This window comes from Physella acuta, unplaced genomic scaffold (genome assembly GCF_028476545.2).
Source record: "Physella acuta isolate Inbredline_101_S28 unplaced genomic scaffold, ASM2847654v3 ptg001884l, whole genome shotgun sequence".
In the NCBI taxonomy this organism is placed as follows: domain Eukaryota; kingdom Metazoa; phylum Mollusca; class Gastropoda; family Physidae; genus Physella; species Physella acuta.
In genome coordinates, this window is record NW_026733390.1 from 18,002 (window position 1) to 43,074 (window position 25,073).

The 25,073-nt window shown below is 32.7% G+C and overlaps 2 protein-coding genes and 1 long non-coding RNA gene across 3 annotated transcripts; all 3 read left to right on the top strand.

Annotated features, from left to right (window-relative positions):
* Positions 1-241: 241 nt before the first annotated feature.
* On the top strand, positions 242-11,370 carry LOC131931052 (uncharacterized). Its single transcript, XM_059287745.1, has 4 exons — positions 242-501; positions 1,720-2,718; positions 3,301-3,397; positions 3,646-11,370. The coding sequence occupies exons 1-4, from the start codon at positions 257-259 to the stop codon at positions 7,516-7,518; spliced, it is 5,214 nt and encodes a 1,737-aa protein (XP_059143728.1). The 5' UTR covers positions 242-256; the 3' UTR covers positions 7,519-11,370.
* Positions 11,371-13,505: 2,135 nt separating this feature from the next.
* Positions 13,506-24,916, top strand: LOC131931053 (glycine--tRNA ligase). The gene is made up of 17 exons (XM_059287746.1): positions 13,506-13,771; positions 15,307-15,408; positions 15,493-15,592; positions 15,796-15,937; positions 16,061-16,149; positions 16,361-16,437; positions 20,400-20,545; positions 20,636-20,785; positions 20,928-21,090; positions 21,184-21,348; positions 21,479-21,591; positions 21,735-21,875; positions 22,306-22,391; positions 22,481-22,590; positions 22,762-22,855; positions 23,062-23,249; positions 23,572-24,916. Exons 1-17 carry the CDS (start codon positions 13,535-13,537, stop codon positions 23,677-23,679), a joined length of 2,211 nt encoding a protein of 736 aa, XP_059143729.1. The 5' UTR covers positions 13,506-13,534; the 3' UTR covers positions 23,680-24,916.
* On the top strand, positions 16,508-19,636 carry LOC131931055 (uncharacterized). Its single transcript, XR_009384225.1, has 3 exons — positions 16,508-16,751; positions 17,986-18,147; positions 18,278-19,636. It is a non-coding gene; the product is annotated as an uncharacterized LOC131931055 (long non-coding RNA).
* Positions 24,917-25,073: the final 157 nt, after the last annotated feature.

Here is a 25,073-nt window from a genome sequence, read left to right on the forward strand (position 1 = left end):
CATTCTTGTTAGATATCGTGATAGAAATATGATTCTTTTTATTTTGTAAAAAGTTAATAAGAATATTTGTTTTCATACTTTTGATTTTATTTGTTATATGTTGACTACTTATCAGATACAACATTATTTTGTCTTTTATTAAATGGACATGCAAACTGAATGAATAATTGAATTTCGTATTGCAAGTCACCATTTTAACTCCGTCGACGACCAAATCCTGGTAACCTTTGCGATTGCTTGGCAGGACACTGACAAAATGGCCACCATCCGGCGTACTGACATAATACAAAAGAAGTTTTCAAAGGGCAGGCCTCCAAAAACAGATCGTGAAAGAATAAACAGACGCCAAGAAGCATATAAATGGCGAGATGCAAGGCGTGTATATCTTGCAAGCTCATTTGATCGTTGGAGGAAACTTAGATCTACCCTTAAAATGAAAGATTCAAGCCTGGCATGGCATTTGATGGAGGCTCACGAAAAAAGTTCTTGTTCTCTCTGCCGGTATGTTACCTATCTAATAACTCGCCCATAACTAAGTTTATAGGTTAAGTAACTTTATAAATTTTGTTAATCAGAAGTACATCTAGCTTTTTATTTTGAAAATACTTTTAATTTTTGTAGTTGACGTGTCAATTTTAATAAGAGATATTGCTTGACGCCTAGTCGGCAGATGTTTGACCTACTTAAGTTTATTTTGTCATGCCAAAAATAGCATGTCTGGGTCTGGTTGTGCTATTTTTAGACATTGCCTGCATCGAGCAGAAAGCTTTTATTTTAAGCTTTTATTATATTATTAGATCTAGATCTAGTACTATTATTGTATAGACCCTAGAGATTTATTTTTGCATGTAAATTTAGATCTAGATCAGAAATCTAGAATCTGGATCTGATTTTTAATTTTAAATATTTTTTTTGTTGTTGCCATTTTGACACTTAAAATCTAGGAATCACTTTTAATGACTCAAGCCAGGGTTTTTCAAAGCTTTTGCTACTGCCTGGCTTCTACTCCATCACTATGACTATGAGCATCTGCGACATCTAGTCTATCTAGAGATCTAGCCTCTAGTTAGTCTAGTAGCTAGATCTAGAATAATTTGGATTCTAGTTGAATATTATTATTATTATTACTAGGCCTAGAGTCTAGATTTACTATTTAGATCTAGATCTAGATCTAGTAGTATTTAGAGTTACTCTAGAATTTCAGTAGCTCTAGCCTGTTGGTAAGACTATGGAATACTAGATCTAAAGGTTTTTTTATAGGCCTATTTTCCAGTTTTAATATTCTTAACTATGCCTATTGCCTTATTATAGTGCCTATGCTGTCCAAAGAAAGATTTACCCAACTTAGATTATGGAAACATTTTTTTTTTAACTTAATAAAAACATTCTTACTTGGTGAAAGTATTGTGGTTTGTGATGTAGATTCTAGATCATTTTTAAGTCAAGCCCCTTCAAAACCAAAAACTACAGTTTTGTAACAAAAAGGATTAATTGTTTCTGGCAACATGTAGCATTTAAAACTTTGGCTTTAGGTATGTTTAAAAGTAGATAAATGTGTGTGTATATAATAGGGCATATATATGTGTGTGTGTTTTAGTGTATATACAGTATTAAGTTAAAGCTAGATGTTGGATGTCATTTAATTTAAAAAGCTTCAGATCAATAAATCTAACAGAGTATGTGGAAATCGTATAAACTCAACTATCAATTATTTTTCAGACAAACCTACCCCGACAATATGATTGGCAACCCAAGTGTAAAATCAAAGAGGGATCAGAAAGAGTTTTTGCCATCTCTGATTGCAAGTGTGCGGCAACTCTGTCACTCTTATTTTGATTTTGAAGAAAGTATAGAGATAGTTGGTCTTCTTTGCCTTGAATTTGATAAAAAAAGAAAAGAAAACTTTAGTCTTAATGAGCTAATAAAGTCAGGATTAAAACCATCTCAGCCAAACTACATATCTAATAGTCTTCATGAAAAGTCAGATTCTTCATTATCAAATAACCAACAAGTTGCTGTGCAGAATGCAGATGGAAAATTTGATTTACAATGTGAAGCTAATATGACAACGCCGCCTGTTGTTAAAACTGCAATTAACACAACGCCATCAGAAATGTTATCAGATGCATGTCTTGAAAGGCAAGGCACATCAAATGAACCGTCACACTCTGACACCATTGTGCTGGATAGCTCAAACAAATCTTCATCTACAGAAGCTTTGTGTGTGAATGAGAAAGATAAGTTTGATTTGAAAGAGGTAGTTCAGGCAAGCAATGACATTTTGAGTGATACTAAAGATATTGAGAAGGTTGAAGACCCTGAAGCATCTGTTGTTATGGACTCAAGTCTGTGCTCTGAATCTGACCCTTCTCTTGAAATTGATATAGAGAAAATGGACACATCTCATGAACAAGATAACAGTTTACAAGAAACTTTACACAATTTTGATAATGTAAATACTAACAAGAACTGCACAATACATAGTGACACTTTGATAAAAGAATCATCAACTGTAGCAGAGATAGTCCAGGAAGAATTTTCTCATACTTCTAAAATTGACGAGGTAAAAAATTCACAGTGCAATAGTGGCTTAAAGAATGACTCACAGTCTTCATTGTTAGACCAAAGTATAGAGCTTCAGCCTATCACAGCAAAGGAATTACCCCTTGATATGTCAGTATTGAAATCCACATTCAAACAGGAGCCGACTAATGAAGAGTGAGTATTTGTCTAGTTCTTTAAGTTAAAGATTCCTTTATAGCACACATAAAATAGCACTGTTACTACTATTAGAATTATTTTAAGGTTAATTGTTTGAACAATGCATTTTTTTTACATAATATTGTATGAAGTAAACCTTTTAGTAGTTGTACATAAGAGAGTATGTCTATTTGTTGTTTGTTTTTTAATTCATTATTTTTGTGCTTATATCCAGACTCTTTCTGTCAGTTTATAAATATAAATTTTCAAGTGTCAGGATCTGATAAGTGTGTAAATAACATTTATTGTAGATCGTGTGCATTGTGCGAGTATCAGTTATTGATTTAACCCCTTCAAAATCCCCTCCAACCATTTATTGATTGGTCATATTGCCAGCTAATTGGTGTGTGACATATTCAAGTTGACATTAAGGAGCAGTTAAAATAGTAACAGTGAAGCTCTGTGCAGCTGTGTAACTTGTGTAGTCTGTACATACTTATCATTTGATTGAATATTAAGTTGTTGCATAGTGATACTTTCTAAAAGACAATTAAAATAAATGTATAAAACCATCTTTCATGAGAATAAAATTTCTTTCAGTTATCCAGATGGTGTGGGTGATGATTTGTATTATACAATGGGTGATAAAAACCAGTTGGATGTAACACACCATCCTCAATCTCATAATAAAAGAAAGGTAGCTTTATTTTTCTTCTTTTTTTTTTTTTACTCTTCTCAGTAAATATATGGCTTTCTAACCACTTACTCTAAATCTTACACAATATTTATTTGTACAAATTCTGTTCCTTTTATTTTTAGTTTAAATTTCTTAAATTTAATATAGCATAAATGTGATATATTTAGTAGTTTCTCACTTTTAAATGTCTTTTCAACTCTCAAAGTGTCATTTTGATTAACATGAATTTTAAATAATCTTATTTTCAGATGACAGAGACAAATCATTACTTAAATAGCAGCTTCAATAAAAGTATGCTCTGGAATTCTGAAAATTCTTTGGCCAAGTCATCAAAACAAAAAGAAGAAGGTCACACAAGCATACCCTGGCAACGAAGAGATATGTCTCGTAAAGAGGAATATGAGTTTCTTGAGTTTCATCCGTTTTCGGATCTTGCAGAATTCAGCCAACACTATCCCCATGTACATCAGAGGACATACTATAGATGGAAACGACGTATAAAGGAGGAGTACATTATCCTGGAGCAATGTCCTGACATGAGCTTTCAAGAATTTAGTAGCATTGTTTTGCAAGCAAAAGAATCTGTATTTCACCTTTGGAAAACTTTAATTTCCCAGGGTAAAGGATTCTTTGCACCTTCTGATTCATCAAAACGCTTGGAAGCAAAATGCTCTCTCAAATCCAACACCAGTACATATAATAATGAATATATTTATCTACAGAAGAATTTGTCAATTAATTATGAGCAATTTAGTCAGCAGTATCCTGGTGTCCCCCTTGATGTTTTCAATGTTCTCAAGAGGAAGGTCATGCAAGACTTTTGGTTGTATTATCAGAACCAACATATGAGCTACACAGATTTTTCTATGCTTGCTAATATAGGTGAGGACACCTTTCTGTCATGGAAAGAGTATATAGAAAATCTGAAATCCTGTTCTCTCTCACCAAGTATTAAAGCACTGTCAAATAGCATGTCCCCGAGCTCCATGTCAGGTACATCTTTTCAATCTGTGGGAAGCCCTAAGTCTTCTAAATCTGATCTGCAAGCTCAGATGAAGAAAGACAATGTTTTTAACATGATGGCTGGAAATTCTGTGTTCAGTGATTCGATGGCTGCAATGCATCCATCTCTAAACTCATCTTTGAATGATTCTGTTTCCAGAAACCTCTCAGCAACTTATTTAGCCTCACTGCAGAATATGATGTTTCCATGGCATAGCTATTACGGGATGGCATCACCTTTGGGTCAGCAAATATTGCCCATGATGCTTTGGCCCCAAATGATGGGGTTAGCTAATCCTTTAACTTCCATTGGAAGTTCTCATGGAACAAATTTAGCATTGTCTAACTCTGTCTCTGGACTGCACAGCTCTGTATCAGATCGCAAAGAGTCCCCAAAGCCGGATGTCAAACCTGAAGAATCTCAAAGCCAGTATCAAGGTGAACATTTTCAGCAAGGTCTGAAACGTTTAGCTGAAGATGGAGGCCAAGAAACCTCAAAATCCTCATCTGATAAAAGGATGAAGTTGTTACAAGACAAGGATGATCCAGAATTCTGGGGCTCTGCTGGTAGGTCGCGCAAACAGAATAAGCAAGAATATATTTACTATTTAAAAAACCCAGAGTTAGGTTTCAAAGAGCTAGAAACCTTATTTCCGAGTATTTCCCTAAGAACATTTTACAGATGGCGGAAAGAAATGAATGCAGCTGTACTGTTGCTAGAAGAGAACAAAGAAATGACATATCACCAGTTTCAAATAGTTTTTCCAGATATTCCAGAAGAAGTATTTGATTCTTGGAAAGAAAGGGCTGAGATGGATAAAATATCTCGTTCTTCAAATGTTGATCAAACAGCTGTAACAGACAATACTGAAGATGTGAATGCAGATGTCAAACCATCATTTCCAACCCTTCATATGCAGGTTGAACTGGACATTGGTACAGGAGACATTGGATGTAATAGTTCAGCAAAAACTTCCTATCATTCAGTTGTTGGGGATGAAACATCACATCACAAGAAATACAATAAAGAAGAGTACATGTTTGTGCAGAGAAATCCCGATGTTGACTTTGCTACTTTTTCAAAATTATACCCAACTATTTCAGTTCGAAGTTTTTACAGGTGGAAGAAAGAATTGAAAGAAACAGTAGACTATTTAAAAGCCAATCCTGATGTTGATTTTAATGCTTACAGAACAATAGATTCAAATGCTGCTGAAGAGGTTTTTAATGTTTGGAAGAAGTTGGCCAACAACGATTATCATTTGGAAGAATGTACTGAAATACCCGAGGCCATGGATGAAAAAGATGGTCGAGCCTTGTGTTATTCTAACAGGAAACTATATGGACCTGAATATTGGTTTTTGCAGCTTAATCCTTACATTGAATTCTCTCAATTTTCAAGAACATATCCTGATGTTCCTAAACGTACATTTTATCGCTGGAAACGGGAAATACAGCAAATTTTAAATTACATTAGAGCCCAGCCTACTCTGCAGTTTTCAGACATAGCTTCCATTCTTCCAGAAGTATCTCAAGAAGTCTTCAATAAATGGAAGGAAACAATAGCTGAAGAAACAACATCCATTGCTGAAGGTTCAAGTGATTTAAAACATATGGACATGATATCACCTCAATTTGAACTCAATGGACAGACAAAGGATGAAATGACAAAAGCACTGCTTCATCTGATGCATAATCCAACAATGAAATACTCTGATTTCAAAGTATTATTTGAGTTTATGTCACCTGCTACTTTTGAACTTTGGCTGAAAAGAATTAAGGCAGTCATACTCCACATTGCGTCAAATCCTTCCATTGATTATAAAACTTTTAGCCTGAGTATTAAAGATGTGGCTGAAGATACTTTCCATATTTGGAAAAATTTGAAATCTGATGAAATTAAGAGCATAGAGTTGTCATGTGAGGAAGCAAGGGGTTCATCAAGAGACAATGAAAGTTGTCCAGACAATCTGCAGAAGTGCTATGAATACTGCTTGCAGCATCCTTATATTAGTTTCACAGAATTCAGTTCTCAGTTCTCTAATGTTTCTGAACAGTTATTTGATGAGTGGAAGTCTAAAATCAATCAAGAAATAGATTTTCTCAGTGCTCATCCAGATGTTGAATTTGAAGAATTTTCAAAGAAGTTCCCTCACACTAAAGAGTTTATTTTTAACAATTGGAAGTCCTACTGGAATAATATGAAGTTTAGTTGCATCAACCAGTATATTGAGCAGTCTTCTGAGAACATAGCCACAACAGCATTGTCTAAGCATAACTATTCAGAACAACCTCCTCAAAGTAGCTCGTCAACTTTAACACCAAACAGTATAGATCATCAAATTAATGGTGATGAATACCATAGAAAAAGCAATGACAATTTGGTCAGTATTAAATCTTCAAATGATGAGGTATCCAATGTAGCTGATATTAGCAACGAGTCGTCACTTAGCAAGCTTGCAAAGTTTGCAGGTTCCCAATCACCTGGAAACACAAATAAATTTTTAGATGATAAACAGAATTCTTTCTCTGCTTCCCTTTCAGACTACCTTAGCAATAGTCAAATGACATCTGGATTTTCAAGTATATCTTCTGAACACAAAAATAACAACAACAAAGTGGTACCGACAGTATCTCCTCACAAAGTGGACAGCTTTTTGCATGTTCCTAGTACAACCAGCTCTATCCAACAGCACTACATGAAAACTAGTCCTCTACCACGTTATTCTGCTGTGAGTCATTATAATAATGATATTTTGCCTTCACAAGTGGGCAACTCGTCTCTTTCAGCACTTATGGCCATGTCAAAAGACAATGAAGTGTCTTTTAAAGGAAACCAGTTGTCTGAAGAAAGATTGATACCAAAGAAAGAACGAGTATGCAACAGTTCACCTCTTTCTGGTAACAGTTGGCAGGGCGTGAACTGGGGTTCTGTGAAAGATGAGGATGAGGCATTTTCTTCTCAGCGGCAGAAAAAAATGAGTCGTGCTGAATATATGTTTGTAAAAGATAACCCTGATGTGGATTCCCAGGAATTCTCACGTATATTTCCTGGTGTTTCAGCCCGTACATTTTACAGGTGGAAGAAAGAAATCAAAGCTCAACTTCAGATGGCTTAAGTAGTTTATGAAGATTTACATTTTAATCTCTATAAAGAGCTATGCATGGAAGCTTGTAGGAATCACCTCTCGAATGTTTGTTACATTTAGTACTTCTAGTCTACAGTAATTGCATTGTAATGCACACAGCTAGATTGTATTTTTTTCAACTTGCTTCCACTTTAAAAATGTGAATGCTGAGGTGAATTTCAAGATTTTCAATTACCGTTAGTGTTCATTACAAATAACGCAAACTAAGGGAGTCCAAATTTTGTTTTGCAATTCATTTTTACCACTATTATTTATGTATGAATCTAACATTGTATGGTACGTTTATACAATAATTTAATACAAGGTTATACATTTTTTTATTTCTGGCTTTGTTGTGGTTTTTTTTTTTTTTTTGCATAATAGTTTCTTATGTACCGTTATAACCTGTTGGTTATTACTTCCTTAAACTAAAAGCAACAATTTATCACAATAGCATTATCAAACTGCTAATTGGAAAGATTTTTATATAATAATAGCCTGATAATTTTATGTTTTGTCTCAAAATTACTTATACCACATAATTTAAAACGGAAGTTTTTTTTTTTTTATTTGCTTAAAATATTGTTTCTTATTAAATATTCACGTGGGTTTTTATTAAATCTTTTAAATGAATAATACACTTCTTTGTTAAAGGAGGCCAATGCATTTGTTTTCAAAGTGCAGCGAGCGTGCCTTACAGTTCAGCAAAGTACAATTGATCTCTAATGGGTTGTTATTCTATTAGGTGTATTTACACAATAGTATAAGCAGTGAGTTTTTTATTTAATATATTATGTGCAATAGTACATTCTAGTATATTCTATCACCACAGTTTATTAAACATGTTGATTTTGTTTGCTCTTGTATTAGTTAATGCCATATCAAATTTTTGAGCTAAGAGAAATACATGAAGCATCATACCTCAACCATATCGTTATTATGCATTTCATTTTATTATCAAGGTTCACTTTGTAGATCTCATAAATGGTGCATTGTTATTCTGATTGTGCCTAGATTTAGAATAATTGTTGATATAGCAAGTTTTGTTTTTGTCTCTTTAAATATTCTAAGTATGTATTTTTACACTCAATATTTTTTGTCATATTTTCATGTTCATAGTCAATTGGTACCTTTTAGTTTTAAATTTTGCATTTTCAATGTTGTAATATTATCATACATTTTCATTAAAAACTAAATGCAAAGCCTCAGCTAGTCTTTCAAGCTGGCTCCATCTCCTTAACAAATGTTATGGGTCACTAGAATTTTTGCTAAATGCCAAAGCAACTATTTGCCATTTAGCTGAATGTTGTCTAAGCCCTTCAAGGTAGATTGATAAATTGTTTAGAGATGTTTATTGATAGAGCTGCAATAGAATTTTCCTTTAAATTTACATATCTGTTGTCATAGAAAAGTACTAAGCATTAGTATTTAGCACATACAAATAATTTGTTGTATTGATAGATACATAAAGATCAAACTGTATGAACTGGCTACTCAATATAATTTTTTAAACTAGCACTCCAAAGCTTAATGGGGAGTTTCCTCTTACATATCAAGCTTAACTCGGTGGTTGATTGTGTGGGTGAATCAGTGTATAGTTGTGTATTGGTTGAGCAATCATGATCCATTGGAACACAACATGTCACATTTTCATTGTTTAAATTGTATAAAACTAGTCAGTACACATCATTTATTACAAGTTTGTACAATAAACAATGATTAGCTTTGAAACATAATTTAATACATTTCTTTACTAACCTACATCTGCTAGGTTTGAGAAACACTTTTTACTATAATATGCAACACATTTATTTTGTTAAATTTTTCTGTCTGTTGAACTAATAGTTTATACAACATATACTAATTTTATTTTTCTTTGTATGTTGAACTTGGTTGTTATGATTAAGTTTAAATCAAGAAATTAACCCTTGCACAAGCAATTCAATTGATTGCATCATACTTTAGTATTTCCCAGGCCTTGTTCTGTACCTAATCAGTTTGTTTTACTACAACTTTTACCTAGTCTTCCAGATTCTTCAGCATATTAGAAGTGCGCTGCTCCAGGTTTTCTTGTAATTATGCCTTTGCTTTTGTTAACTGATGAAGTTGTGCTAAATTTAAACTCACTGCTTATGACGGTGTTTAGTGATAATACCTTGCACTGTTGTGTGCATGAAACATTTTGCTGCTGAAAGTTTTCTCAAATATTCTGTGTATATTTAGTGGTTTTTATACAGTTACTGTTGAGGAGCTGATTTAAACAAAACATGAAGCATTAATTAATGTTTAACTTTTATAATGTTTGGCACTGCTGGAAATATGCAAATTGCAATTATTTCATGTAAATTACCTGAATAGGTCTTACCAGATCTAATGACAGCCAGGCTAAATAAACAAAATACATTTTGAGTTGTACCAATTAACATTAATTTTGTCTTGTTGATTGGCTGTTCTAAAACACCTAGGTAGTGTTCAAGCACAGAGTAGAGATGTTGTTACTTAACATACACATTGTTCTATGTACATTGCTTTTTTATTTGGATGTATTATGGTTCAGTGCAATAGTAGGATTACCATTTTCATTATCCTATGTTTTTGCTGTATGTTTTAATAAGAATAACGTACTAGATCAGTACAAGATAGTTCTACATTGCATAAACAAACTTATTTATCCATAGTTAGAGGACTTATGAACTGATTTTTTTAAAAATTGTGTTGAACATAGGAAAACTCTCCCTATTCATTATAACAAAGCATAAAACAATACTGTACTTAACCTACAACAGCATAATTTAATCATTTGAAAATGTTTTGATGTTATAAACTAGTAAAAATGCAGCTCTCATTCTCTCTAGGGTATATTATTCAGCATTTCTGATGAGCTGTTCCTCTGTATAATTTGAAGAAAGTCCTTAATATACTTCTAATTACAATCAGGTGCATGATTGTAATTTAAATTTTATGCAATGACTGTAATAGCCAATTACTGAATAAGAAAGGTGTGTTACTTAAATAGTGTTGACCAGTTTAATAACATGGAACCACACACAGTTAAAATCCCACTACTATTGTCTGGTTATCATCATTTTATAATGCATGCCAGTTTAGATTAAGATATATTTTTAATAGCTCATGATCTAACAGTAGTACTACAGTGAACATTTTTCTCTACTGTGGAAGCACACGTGTCACGTAGATTAGTATCAATATTTAACAGAACAATTTTTATTTTAAATCAACCCCTACTCATACCTTTTCTTGAAATATTTAAATGTTTTAAAGGCTTACAGCGTAGCATTTTTTAAATGGTGGACATACATTAAAGGAATTTTCTTTCTTCCCCCCCCCCCCCCAATTTAAATATTGAGTTTGATTTCCATTGTAAAGAAATATTTAAAAGCATACACTTGTATGTTGTAGTTGTCTAGACAAGCTCCATTGTTTATGTTGACTAACTGCTCCACAGATAAAGCATATATTACAGTATTACTGTAAAGTCTTTGTATCATAATGGGTTTTTTAATTAGCTTTTTACTTTTCACATTACTAGAATCTAGCATGTGAGTGTTGAGCACATGTTTTCAAGGTTTATGCATTTATAAACAGAAGGGTTGATTTATATACACCAGGTGTGTTCTCTTATTTCTCAATGTTAGGACAGCAGAGTTCTGGCTGATGTAGCACGACGTGTCTGTCTCTTGTACAAATTTAGATCTTTGTGGGAGTTTTTTTTTTTGTTCAGATTTATATTCCTGTTTTTACTTGGGAATAATCATATGCATATTCTTTTAGGTCTTATTTTTTCAGTTGTCTATGCAATAATAAAATTCAGTTGATTAGATTCCACAATTGTTAGGTTTTCTATTCTTTCATTTTGTGTGTGTATGTATATATAAATACACGCATATTTTTATATATATACGGGAGACTGACGATTTTTCGAATATACACATGCCTGAATGCAACAAATCAATGCCCAATCAGCATTTGTCGCATTCGGGCAAGTGTCCATTCAGGCATTTGTTGCTTTTGGGCAATTTGTCAAAGACCCCCATATATACATATTACACAAAATATTCATATATATGCATACTTACATACATACACACATATATATACAAGTCGGCTGGTGGTGTCCTATAGAATCTCAAATTTAAAAGTTAACAACAAAACATGCCGTGCATTACTTGTGTTGCCATTGTCTTAATGCAAGTATTGGAGTAGGGTCTATTTATGTAACGACTTAAATTTGTTGATAGTTGACAAAATTTGTACTCTTTCACATACGCCAACAAAAGAACATTAAGAAAATTTTAAATACATGCACATAGCTAAAACATTAAACGGATCAATGTCAAACAATATTTTAGCTTAGATTCCTCGAAAAAAAGGGAATCATTTTAATAACAGAGTCAAATAAAAGCAATTCATTGAAATTGCAGGGGAGGTAACTTTTTAAAAAATTCAACACTAAATATTATATTCATACCACACTGATTATTATATGTTAAAGCTCATAATTAAAGTAGATTAATGTTAAGATTATTTATATTATTTCCTGAATAGTTGGTACAGAGTGTTATAGTTTTTTTTTTTCATTTCTATGATCTCTTAAAAATCACTATTTTTTGTTTTTCTGTATTATGTTAAATAAGAGAATGTTGGAAAGGCTATCTCAGAGCGTGGATGCCTAGGAAACCGGGTTGTATTTGCATTTATTTTGTTTTATTTGTGTTTGCGCTGTGTTTGTGTTTTCATTTGTGTTTGATTTTGTTCTGTTCCCAAGTTGGTTCATCTAAAAATGATTCACCTTGGCAAAGGTATACAGCTAGTATAAATAGAGAGAGAGAGAGAAATAATTTAAGGGCACGTTATGATAACAATCAATTTACAATGCAAGTATAATTGAAACTTATTTTTCATTTTAATATGGAAAACTTTTTAGTCTTATTTTAATCTATTTATTAGAGTACTTGTGGATACACAGCTGGGAGAATGTTTACACTGGTGTCTGATAATGGAATCTTCTTTAAAAAAGAGGTGTTAGGTTACTGGTAGTTAACTAAATACACACATGGCTGATTAATGTCTATACTAACCCTGTCCCTAACCTCAACCCTGGTCCAACCATACGCCTAACCCTAATTTCTAACCATAAAATTAGTCGAGAATACAATACTACTAACAACCCAACACCCCTTTCTTAAAGAAGATTCCATTATCAGACACTGGTATCTATAATCATCCGTGTATTTTCAGACTTAAAAAACTGTTAGCCTTATATTTCTTGGTTCTTCGCTCTTGGGGTGTGGTTTTATCCAAACTACCGCCCAGACGACCCATGGTATGCTGTACATTAATCACCCTCCGCCATGGTGAGGTGGTGAACCGGAAAAAGTCACAGGCAATAAAACACAGAAAATGTCACATATTATATACAAATTATTTATATATTCCCCCTATACTTTCAACAGTGTCCGCCCCCCCCCCCCGGAGAAAAAGTCTGAAAGAAACACTTGGAACCGACAGCAATAACTTAAATTTACTGTTTTTCCGGGAGTGTGCGGGGACACGTAAAACTCCCTTGGATGGGGATGGACAATGGTTAAAAACTAATGATGATGGGAATAAATAAATAATCCGCTCTTAGCGCTGCGGTTTAATTCGGAATTGTGCATTTTTAATTACTTGGGCCATTTCCGTTTCATGCCGCAAGGGCGCAGCCATATGCATTAGCGTCCGATAACTTTTAATTTCATCGAAAGGATATCACTATTAAAATAAAATGCTACTTATTACTTAGTATTTCACTTACGTTTGTTTGTATAATATCATAATTTTTGTAATTTCAGTGCACATTTTTTTTATTATAACTGCCTTGTCGTTTCATTTATTTTTTAGAAACCATTAAACTATTTCTTTGCCCTTGTTTTCATTTTGAGTCTATTTATATCCTTTCGATTTTTTTCTTACGTAGAAGTTTATAGATCTAGAACCGTGAAAGCTGATGAAACTGTACCAGCTGGTTCGACGAGCTGTATTTGCTGGGCTTGCTCATAAACATTTACAAGTTATTAGCCCAACATCCTTTTGTTTATTACAAAAGACTACTTACTCAACGTCATCTGGTTGGGGTTCGAAGAAATTAAAATTTCTGCAATCTCAAAGAACTAGACAACTAGCGATGTCGGACCCTGCAATAGAAGCTGTTCTTGCTCCATACAGAAAAGCTGTGAAAGAGCAGGTAGAATCTAATATTAGATTTAGAATATTAGACTAGATCTAGATCTAAACTAGATCTAGATTCTAAGTAGATTCTAGAATCTGTACCGAAAAAACTGTACTTAATTATAAATTAAGAGAAGACTTAAGTTAAAATTAACAAACTCTCAAGTCTTTTTTAGGTCTTAGTCTTAAGTAATAAGTAAAATAAGTACTAGAGTAAAGTTCCACGCGCGGTCACACATAGCGAACTCCCGACTTTCATCGACTTTCATCGGGCGCTATTTTGTAACCGTTTAACACAGAAACAAACCCAAAGTACTATATTATTCCTCTGCCTTTCTACTCTTAATATGTATCAATCATTTTATATTCCTACGCATTGAATTTGAGATATTCATGTTTTAGTGACGTGCTACTTGCGATATTTTTTTCCCCTCTTTTTTTTTCCCTGCGGCCATCTGAACCCGCTTGCGTAACGATCGTGTTTTATACGTTTTAATCCTAGTTTAATAAATAAAATAAATATTTTACACTTTTAAACGTGTTGTTGATTGTATTATTAATTAATAGATTTCAAAACCAAATTAAAAACATGTTAATTAAATTAATTAACGACATTAAAAGTTGACCCAGTGATGACTCAAGGGACGCAACTATAATAATCATAACAAAGGGACGTAACAACCACTGACAAGACATAACGTAACATTTGCTTAGATATGCTTGTATGTAGAGACACAAACTAGATTTAGAAGAAGTAGATGATCGAAATAATTTAAAACAGCAGAAAAAAATAGAAATTATACAGATTCTAGGCTTAGCTTGAAATGTAGAGCATCTAGAACTAGGCTAGTCTAGCTCAAGTCGTTGGTTACGCAGCGCGGTGAAACCACCCAAATCGACACCCAAGCTGCGGCCACCCCTATTCACCTAACAGGTTGCTTTATTAGCCTAATCTATCGTATGTACAGTGTCCCGCACATATTGTAGAAGCTATTTATAGTTAACCTAGTTATAAAAAGCTTTGATTGGTTGGTTTATTCATCTCATCCGGGACCTAGTGTTTTTCATACCGGGAACTAGAATCGCCTTCGACGTCATACCTCGAAACTTTAAAATTTAAAAACTCGACTTCCAGAAGGAGAAAAACAAAAGAATTTGACCTGGATATATTTAGAAATGGACAGGTTTACAGCAGATATCGGTAGTTTCGTATAAAACATCAAAACAAATATTGTACGAAGCGATAAACAGGCGATGACAGCACCGGTGTTTTAACCGCGCGTGGAACTTTACTCTATTAGTTACTAAAATTAGTAAATTACTAAAGAATATAAATTAAAAACTCACTGGAAACTTTTAGTATTAGTTACTAGATTCTAGATCTAGATCTAGACACTTAGATCTAATTGTTATAGTTAAAATATGACTTGGGTTTGGGAAGTACAAAGTATTGGTGTACATTGCCAAACAATAGACTAGATCTCATTACTAATAAAATTGTATGGAAGAGTGGCTATTCCCTATAAAATACTATAAATGTACTACTTGCAGGGTGATATTGTAAGACAACTGAAAACTGATGGAGCTGGTGACATTGATTTGCAAAGAGCTGTTGCTGAACTCAAACATAGGAAGAAAGCTCTTGAAGACAAGGTAGTAAAATGGTAATTGTTTTAACATTGTAAACTGGGCACTGAAAATATGTTTTACAAACTGGCTTTCTTTGTTTAATCACAGGAACTTGAGCTTGCTCCAAAAGATGACTTTGATCGATTAAAAATGGAGGATCTGTTAAAACAGAAGTTTTTTTATGATCAGTCCTTTGCAATTTATGGTGGTATGTATTTTATTACTTTCTTGTAATATTTTAAGTAGGCCTATAATGTTAGTTTATGTTATGTGTTTACCAGAATATTATAGACATTGCAAATAATATAATTCTAAAATATATAACTAAATTTAAGTAAACTTGTACATTACTACAACTGCAGCACATTCATTCATTAACCTTGCACTGATTTCCTGTTCTGTATTTAATAGGTGTAAATGGCTTGTATGATTTTGGTCCCATGGGTTGTGCCATGAAAGCTAATTTGCTTCAAGCTTGGAGGAAACATTTTATTCTTGAGGAACAAATGCTTGAGGTGGACACTGCTATGTTGACACCTGAACCAGTTCTAAAGTAAGCTACCCTGTTTGTGTTAGCGAAATTTAATAAAATGAACTAGCCTGTATGATAATCAGCACTTGTTAATAAAAAAAACTCATATTTCTGTTCTAAAATTAAATTTTCTTTTTATTTCAGAGCATCCGGTCATGTAGACAGGTTTCAAGATTATATGGTGAAAGATTTAAAAACAGGGGAATGTTTTAGAGCTGACCATCTAATTGAAGGTTAAACATATTTATAAAAACTTTAATAAAACCATAAATAAAATCTTAACAAACATAAATAAAATTTAACACCAAGATAGTTTTAGTGTATCCGATACTTGCTGTGACTGAAGCCAATTGGTTTTAGCATAATTTATTTTGTTTTAGCTGTCTCCCTTTTAGATATTTTTATAAATGTTATCTGAAAACAAGCATGTTTATTTGTTTTTAGCTACCTTTGAGAAAATGCTGGAGGATAAAAAGACATCAGATGACGTTAAGGAAGAGATACGTAGGCTTCTACCTTTGGTAAAAACTTTACAATCCAAATTCTGGTTACTTGTTTGATTCACAATACATTGTAGTAGCGAGTTGCGCAGCTTGCGCCGTGACCTTTGTTGCCATGGTAATCATGGCTGTACCTTGAACCTAAATTCCATGTTTCCGGTTGCCCATTGGTAATTAAGGCCATGTCGCTTAAGGCGAAACCACAGCACACCTGATCTACGCATGACACAGTGCGCATCTTTGTTTTAACCTCAAGAGGATTTAGATTCAAAACCTATTTTAATTTTTGGATCTCGTTTATTAGCTTACAGAGGAGCAATGTGCTGAAATATAAGGTAAGAATCTATAAATAATAAGGTACTTAATATTTACATTGACATGCCCAAATGTTGACTAGACTAATAATTGGGTCTTCTAAAATTAACCTATATTTTAAAATTACGATTTCAATGGTCCGCAAGCCTAGGAAGGCTCACCGCGATAGAGCCTTAATTTCGCGCCAAATTTCCTGTGATTCTTACATTATTAAAATATCGCATTACTTGATTACTATTAGTATTACTATAGGCCTACTAATATTAATAATTTAGTTTAAGTAGCCTACATTACTGTAACATTACATTTACTAAATTATTACGGTTGATTAGGACAATAAGCCATTAGGTCTAGATCTAGACTTTACATTAATTTAATTTTAAGATTTTTACACAAGTTGACTTAAATTTTGATCTCTAGATTTCTAGACTCTAGAAAATAGAAAATTTAGACTCTAGTATTAAGTATAGATATCTAGTAGTAAATAGGCCTAGAATAGATCTAGATGATATTATTAATAAGATAGATAGCCTAATAGATTCTGGATTTAGAAAAACGAATCCAGATTACTAGCTCTATTGAGTATTGATCTATAGTCTATAGTATAGTAACTAGATCTAGTAAAAAATAATCTAGCTTTAGGCCTAGATCTAGTTTAATTCTAGATCTAATTTAATCTTAAATCTATAATCTATAGGCTAATAGTAATACAATAGTATAGGGCCTACACTAATCTAGATTCTAGTAAGAAATAAAAGGTACTAGTTAATTTTGATATAGATCTAGATCTAGAATCTAGATAAGTTAATTAATTATATAATTATATAGTTATATAGGCCTAAGTGTTCATCTAATTCTGCATTAAGTATTAAGTAGGACTAGGCCTATATCAATTCATTAATTAGCCTATTTATTTTAATTCAGTACATTTAGTAGATGAACACAATCATTTAATCATTATGTTTGATTAGGTCATACAAGTACTAGTCTAGATCTAGATTCTAATCTAGATCTTGTAAAAATAGTGAGACATTGTTAAATGGTTAAGAATAGATTTAGACTAGTGCAGGTATAATTCTCCATCAAGTAGGCCTATATATTTAAATTAATGTAGGCCTATGTATATATCCATAATTAGGCCTATTAAGGACAATTTTAGTACTTGATAATTTTATTAATATTAATTTAATTCTAGAATTGTGTGCCTAGAACTTGGGTCAGTTTGTTTTCTTTGTACATCTTATTTGCTTATAGGCAAGACCAACAAGGTGTAAGAAGGATTGCTAATGTAATCAGAAACTTGATGGCTGATATAAAGCGGCTGAGGAGAACAGGCTTGTGACTGGGAATAGGTTGGTGGAACTTGTGTACAGCCCTTTCTATGTTCAACCCATGTCTCAGGTGGAAGTACATTCAGTAAGTATGGAGACTGAATGTATTTCTAATGTTTATATTTATTTTATATAGTTTGCAATATGTTGTGCTAGATATATATTTTGTGAAATGGTCTGCTAAATTCTAATTCCATTTGCCCTTCTCTTTTCAGGTAGTTTTCATGGAGATCCAGCTTTATTTAAGGCTCATCTTAAAGAGAATGATGTGGCTGCTGGGACATAACTAAAATCTACATTCAACTGCTTGCAGATCTCAAGAAGCCTGGGGTTCTCATGCAGCGCCGCAAGCACTCAGGCTGATTGGGAAGTTAATTTCTGGTCCTTCGATAAAGCTCAGTTACAAGAACGCAATGTGGCGATCAAATGTATTCTGTTTCTTAAAGTCATGGAAGCGTTGTTGACTTCTACTGAGCCTTTCTTGGTGCGACAGCTGGAGAGGTATCTGATGGGAAATCTGATTGGTGTCTAGCTGACTCATAAGTGGGAGCAAGGTGATCAAGGTGTGTCGCAATACAGTGGAAGGACTATTAAAAGACTGCCAGCAACAAAACAAAAGTCAGCTCTTTACACCATAAGCTACTGGGCAGAGGATAAGGATAATGCTGAGGATTTCAGTCATCGGGCAGAATCACTGGTGGTTGACTTTATAGGAATCTTGTTTTTCTTTCTGAATAATAGCTAATCAGAATTTCAGAGTACTTCTTTCATTTTTAGTATAAAAATGAACTTTATTTTTTAAACATTAGTGTTTTTGTAAATTGTTACTGAAAAAATGATTGCTGTGAATTGTAAACTTATTTTGAAAACTAATACTAACAATGTTTATAATTAAGTTTAGTGTTCATAGTGTAAAAAAAAATTACATTTTAATTAATTACTTAACTTATTTTTCAGGGTAATTGAAATCAGCTAGATAATCCTAGAATCAGTAGTCAATGTGCTTCTTTTCCTTAGATGTGCTAATTGTATCTAAAGATTAATTATAATTGATACTTAAATTGTTTTAACACTAAAGAGACTAAAGTGGTCCAAGAAATTTTTCGTCACCTATTTTTTTTCCAGCATACATTCAATAAATGGGTTAGATCTAGATCTACTAGTAATTATACTTTAAACCAATATTTTAATGTTTATTCCTCGATAATTAATGCTACTTTTCTTCTTAAGAGGGATCATATTGAGAAGAGGCTAATTTCTTGATTATGTAACTGTTTTACAGTACTGTGTTGATCGTAGATTATACAAGGGCTAAATTTAGGTTGTCACTATGTAATTTATTTCTTTGCTCTTATAAACATATTTTTAAATTATTGCAAAAAATCTTTTTTTTACTTTGCCATTCTCCTAAATGTTTCTATTTTATTAGACAAAATTAAAATTCATGTGGTAATCTGATTACTGTATTTTAATGATTTATATTTCTTTTAGCAAACATTGAAATGTCAGTATGCATAGTTCAGTAGTAATAAACACTGGTACACACTTTGACAGCTATTTTCTTTTTATTTTGATCTATAATTTTATTATGGCCTCCTGATATAGACACTGAATATCAAGGGGGGGGGGGGGGGGGGGGTTGAGAAGGTATCGTAAAGGCAACCAGTTGCTACTTCCATTTTCCATGTGGTGTGTGTGCAGGTCTACTCTACTTCATCTACCCAAGTAATATCGTTATTACAATTACATTAAAGAACTTGTGAAGTAATATGTGCTTATGCATTTCTATTATATAATAGTATTAACAGTATTAAATATTAATAAATCGATTTACAATAACTAGATCTAGTTTATTTTAAACCTACATTAATTTTTTTACACGGAGTAATAAGTCAATAATAAAAAATGAATCATGAATGGCATTAAATTACTCAGTCAATCATATCCAGTCCAGTATAACTTAGGCTTTAAGCTTGATTATAATTTTTTAGTTTTAAAAAAATGCGAATCCCGGATGATGCAACAAAATTATAATTTTTTAATTTTTCGAAAAATGCGAATCCGTGATGATGCAATGAAAAAACCATCGGTGCCAACTTTTTTTCTTGCGTAACATAGACTTGAATTACGAAGGTCTAAGCTGTTTAAGCCACGCCCACAAATTTTTAAAAGGCCATATCTTAGCTCCTAATTAAGCTAGAGACACAAAATTGGTATCAATGTGTAGGGAAAAAAATCCTGTTTGTTTGTGGTATAATTTTACTCGAAATTAGTGGAGTTTAAAAATTACGAGCAACAGCCTAATTGTAGTAATTGCTTTCTGTAAATGATTTTCAGATTGACGGCATGAGTAAAGATGATATGGGCAATACTCTTAGAGAGTATAAAATGAAATCACCAATCACTGGCAATGATCTCACAGAACCTATGGAATTTAATTTGATGTTCGCAACTTCAATTGGACCAACTGGTCAAATTAAGGGGTTAGTGTACTATTAATACGTTGTTCCATGTCATCAGTTATGTTGGTTGATTCATTGGCGCTTACATGTTTTCTTGTTGGATGATTTCAGTTATCTAAGACCAGAGACAGCCCAGGGTATTTTTGTTAACTTCAAAAGATTGCTGGAGTTTAATCAAGGGAAGCTGCCTTTTGCTGCTGCTCAAATAGGGAACTCATTCAGGAATGAAATCTCACCCAGATCTGGGCTTATTCGTGTTAGGTAAACCACATTGATTTGTTGTTTTGAAACCCAAAACATGTATTAAATATAATCCAGTAACGAATAAGAATGTATTACCATTAGCCATAAAGCCGACATTGTACAGTACAGATGTAAGGATGTCTTGTGTCTTATCATTTAGGGAGTTTACAATGGCTGAGATAGAACATTTTTGTGATCCCTTGGACAAAGATCATCCAAAGTTCAGTAATGTTGCCGACCTTGAACTGACTCTCTACTCTGCTTGTAACCAAATGGATGGTAAACCCCCTGAGAAAAAAACTATTGGGGAAGCTGTCAAAACTGTAAGCACTCACAGCCATCTCTTTGTTTCAAAGTAGTTCAAATACAAAGAAGTGATTCTGATTGTATCTGTTTACTGTGTTCTTCTTCCTTAGAAACTGGTTGCCAATGAGACTCTGGGTTACTTCATGGCAAGGATTTTTCTCTTTATGACAAAGATGGGTGTGGATCCAGCTCGTTTGAGATTCAGACAACATTTGTCTAACGAGATGGCTCATTATGCTTGTGATTGTTGGGATGCAGAGTGTAAAACTTCCTACGTAAGCAACTTTGTACATTTGGAATCATATGGTATAGTATTATATAATATAACTTTCAATATTTCTTTTTCTATGAGATATATAAGTTAATGATATAGTTTAAGTAAGTTTTATTTCTATACAATGGTAGGGCTGGGTTGAATGTGTGGGCTGTGCTGATAGATCCTGCTATGATCTTACACAACATACCAAAGCTACCAATGTCAAGCTGGTTGCTGAAAAGCAATTACCTTCTCCTATATCCTTTAGAAACTAATTTGGTTACCATTACTAGAACATTGCTTAAGAAATAATTTTTGTAGATTTTTTAAAATTTAAATTAGATGTAATTAATATTAGTATTTTATGAATAAAATATCTAATGACCTTAACTTTGATCACAAAACTGTTGATATAACTGAATGTGTGCCCCAAAAAAGTGCTCTTGGCAAAATCTTCAAACAAGAAGCCAAGTTGATCACAGACTATCTGAACAGCATGTCCTCTGATGATATTACCCTCTTTGAACAAACTTTAAATGAAAAAGGGTACACATTTTCTTTATCTCTTTAGGATATATAAAGATGCTCTAATGATCTAACTCTCCAACCACATCTTTTTTTACTTGATGTAGCTACTATTAAAATCAAGGTTAATGTCTTAAACATATTTTCCACCAAAACATATATAGCATCAAAATGTAATTTCAATACATGCAGTAAATAAAACTATTTCTTTAAAAAGTATCTTTCTTTTAAAGACTACAAATTGTGGTTTTTACAACAACAAAAAGTATTTTTTTTATCTTACAAGACAATATGCCAAATTACCATCTGTTGTCTGTTTCTTGAAGTTTTATTTTACATAGATGTTTTTATTTTTCTACTCAAGTGACATTTTTATATTTTCTACTATACTGTTGACCATTATATATTTTCAAGTTAGTTATTTTAAAATAATTCTATTTGTTTGTAATAGATCTGCTGACATTGTTATAAATGGCACCACATACAACATCAATAAAGAAATGGTCCAAGTGAAAAGATATCAGAAAACAGTTCATGGTAATATATTTATCTGGTATCCTAGCTAATGTTAGATATTTCTATCCTGCTGGTCAATGTATTAACTAATTTAACTCAATTTTCTACAGTTGAGGAAATCGTTCCTTCAGTAATTGAACCATCATTTGGTATTGGTCGCATCATGTATTCTATATTTGAACATAACTTTAGGATGAGACCAGGAGATGAGCAAAGAACAGTAAGTTTATATAACTATTGTACAGCTTTAACATAGTTAAATTGTTCTTCAATTCATAGAAAATAATCCTATGATAACTTATAAAAATTGTGAGGTTGATTACTTTTTTATCCTTAAATGATAAGGTATCAATTTAAGTTTGTTTCTTGAACTACTTCTCTCTTACTCCAGTATCTGTCACTGCCACCTGCTATTGCTCCATACAAATGTTCTGTCTTGCCATTGAGCCAGAATGCTGACTTCACACCATTTGTGAGCAAACTATGTAAGTAGTTCTTATCACTTCTTATTTGTAAGCCAATTGTATTTCTATTTTCTTAATTAAAAAATTTCCCATGAAGCTATATGGGGACCATATACAAGAGAGTGTGTCTATGTCTTCAAATATATGTGGCATCTTAATTGACAGACATCAGATTTTTAATACAATGTGTACATCATGTAAAAGAAATAATGTGCTTTATTTTTCAGCATCACAATTGACCAACCTAGACATATCACACAAAGTTGACAACAGCAGTGGCTCCATTGGCCGGCGTTATGCCAGAACAGACCAGATTGCCATTCCCTATGGTATTACTGTTGACTTTGACAGCTTGAAAGAACCACACTCAGCCACGCTCAGGGAGAGAGAAACAATGAAACAAATTAGAGCTGACGTATGTGCTTGTTTGTTGCTTATCTTTGCTCCCTGTGGTAGCTTCTTATATACCTACTAGTTTCCAATTGATTGTTTTAATAGTTGTCCACATGACAAGTTTTTTGTAACTAATCACATCTGTAAGGGTAATACTGAAAAGCTTGCAACTGCATTTCCTTGAATAAATTTAGCCTAGAATGTAGATAAACTTTGTATTTTCCTTGTTTTTTTTTTTTTTACTTCTAAGTTATTATAATATTCTTTGTTTGAAATAGTTAGTTAAATATGGATAGTAACTGTTGTATCCGATGTATTTTAGTATCTATTTGATCTGCCCACAGATCAATGAGCTGCCCCAGATAGTGAAAGATCTGGCAGATGGTAGACGCACCTGGCAAGATGTCCTCAACAACTATCCTCTCTTTGAACAACAAGAATCTGTCAAATAAACGACCACCAGTAACCAGTGTTAACTTTTGTACTTAAATTACCATAATGGTCAGTTCTAATTGTTTTGATCACATCTTCACCATAAGCTAAGGAGGTGACTACAAAATTAGCTGTGTTCAATGTTTTTATTTAATCAACTGAGTAAAAATTTATACTTTCAAGGAAAAGTCCACTTTTAAGATTATGAACTGGAATAGCTCTACGTTACTTTTTCTTTCAAGAGATAGTAAGCTCAATTTTAATAAAATATGGTGATGGTTAGAATTTTCTAAAAAAAAAATTGCAGGTGAAGGCAAACTTTTTTTTTTTTGCATGCACTTATATAAGTATTTTTTTTACTTTTCCATGATGGTTTCAAAGTGGTCTGTGAATTTTTGGCTTCTTTTTTTCTAACTTTTAAAAATATTTTGCTCTACACATATTTTGACGACACGCTCAATTCAGCTTGAGCATTGCCATAAAAAACTTTTTTCTATTAATCTATATGTGACGCTAACTGATAACTATTTTATTACAATTTAGATTTAACCTTTAAAACTGCCATCCATGATAATTTAAATGCTCAAATATTTTTAGCAGCCTATTTTGTTTGAATGAAATAATGTTAAATAATTGATTTAGTGATACAATTTAAATGGAATTTGAGTTGAAAGGAATGCAAGTTGTTGCATTTTGTTTATTTCCTGTTAAAGTTTTACTGCATTTATGTCACAGGTTAGTGAATGTTATTTTGTCCAAATTTCAGCCAGTGTAAATCTATTATTGAATGTGTTCAATAATTGTGTTGAATCCTACCACTGTGTAATTCAACTATATTGATAGTGTATGTAGGCATGTTCCTCTGAGTGTTTCTGCCCTCTATGATACAATGAAACTACTCTTGAGCTTTCTATTACTGTATGATTGTCAAGAACGAGCTAGTTAAATGAGATTTGTGTTGCTATTTGGGCCTATCCTGGACATACTGAGTCCCATGAAAAGTTTGATTATAAGATGGTATGTAAAGTCTGTCTAACATCTTGTTTTTCACCAGCTATTATGTAAACACAAATGAACCAATGACAGCTTGATTGTATCCTCACTGATTTTCCTTCATTGCTTTACTAACACATTGATGCCAATTTTGGCAGCACAATTGTCTTGAACTATTGAAACACTAACAGCTGTGTAATACGTTTTTGTTCTTGTAATTGATAATGTTTCTTTATATAAATAAAATCATGTAGCAATATCTCAGTTTTGATTGTGTTTGAAGTTTTACTTCACATATATTGTCTACTTAACTTAATATACTTGGGCCTTATAAATCAGCTATGTAAAAATGTGACGTATTTAACCGTATTTTGCATTGGATTAGTACTGTGTTAAAATGTTTTAATTATGCAGCTGTTAT

Coding starts and splice junctions, on each gene's coding strand:
- LOC131931052 (XM_059287745.1), top strand. CDS start 257: ATGGCCACCATCCGGCGTACTGACATAATACAAAAGAAGTTTTCAAAG. Junction 502..1,719: donor AGTTCTTGTTCTCTCTGCCG/GTATGTTACCTA, acceptor ATTATTTTTCAG/ACAAACCTACCCCGACAATA. Junction 2,719..3,300: donor CAGGAGCCGACTAATGAAGA/GTGAGTATTTGT, acceptor AATTTCTTTCAG/TTATCCAGATGGTGTGGGTG.
- LOC131931053 (XM_059287746.1), top strand. CDS start 13,535: ATGAAACTGTACCAGCTGGTTCGACGAGCTGTATTTGCTGGGCTTGCT. Junction 15,593..15,795: donor GTCCTTTGCAATTTATGGTG/GTATGTATTTTA, acceptor TGTATTTAATAG/GTGTAAATGGCTTGTATGAT. Junction 21,349..21,478: donor CAGAGTGTAAAACTTCCTAC/GTAAGCAACTTT, acceptor ATACAATGGTAG/GGCTGGGTTGAATGTGTGGG.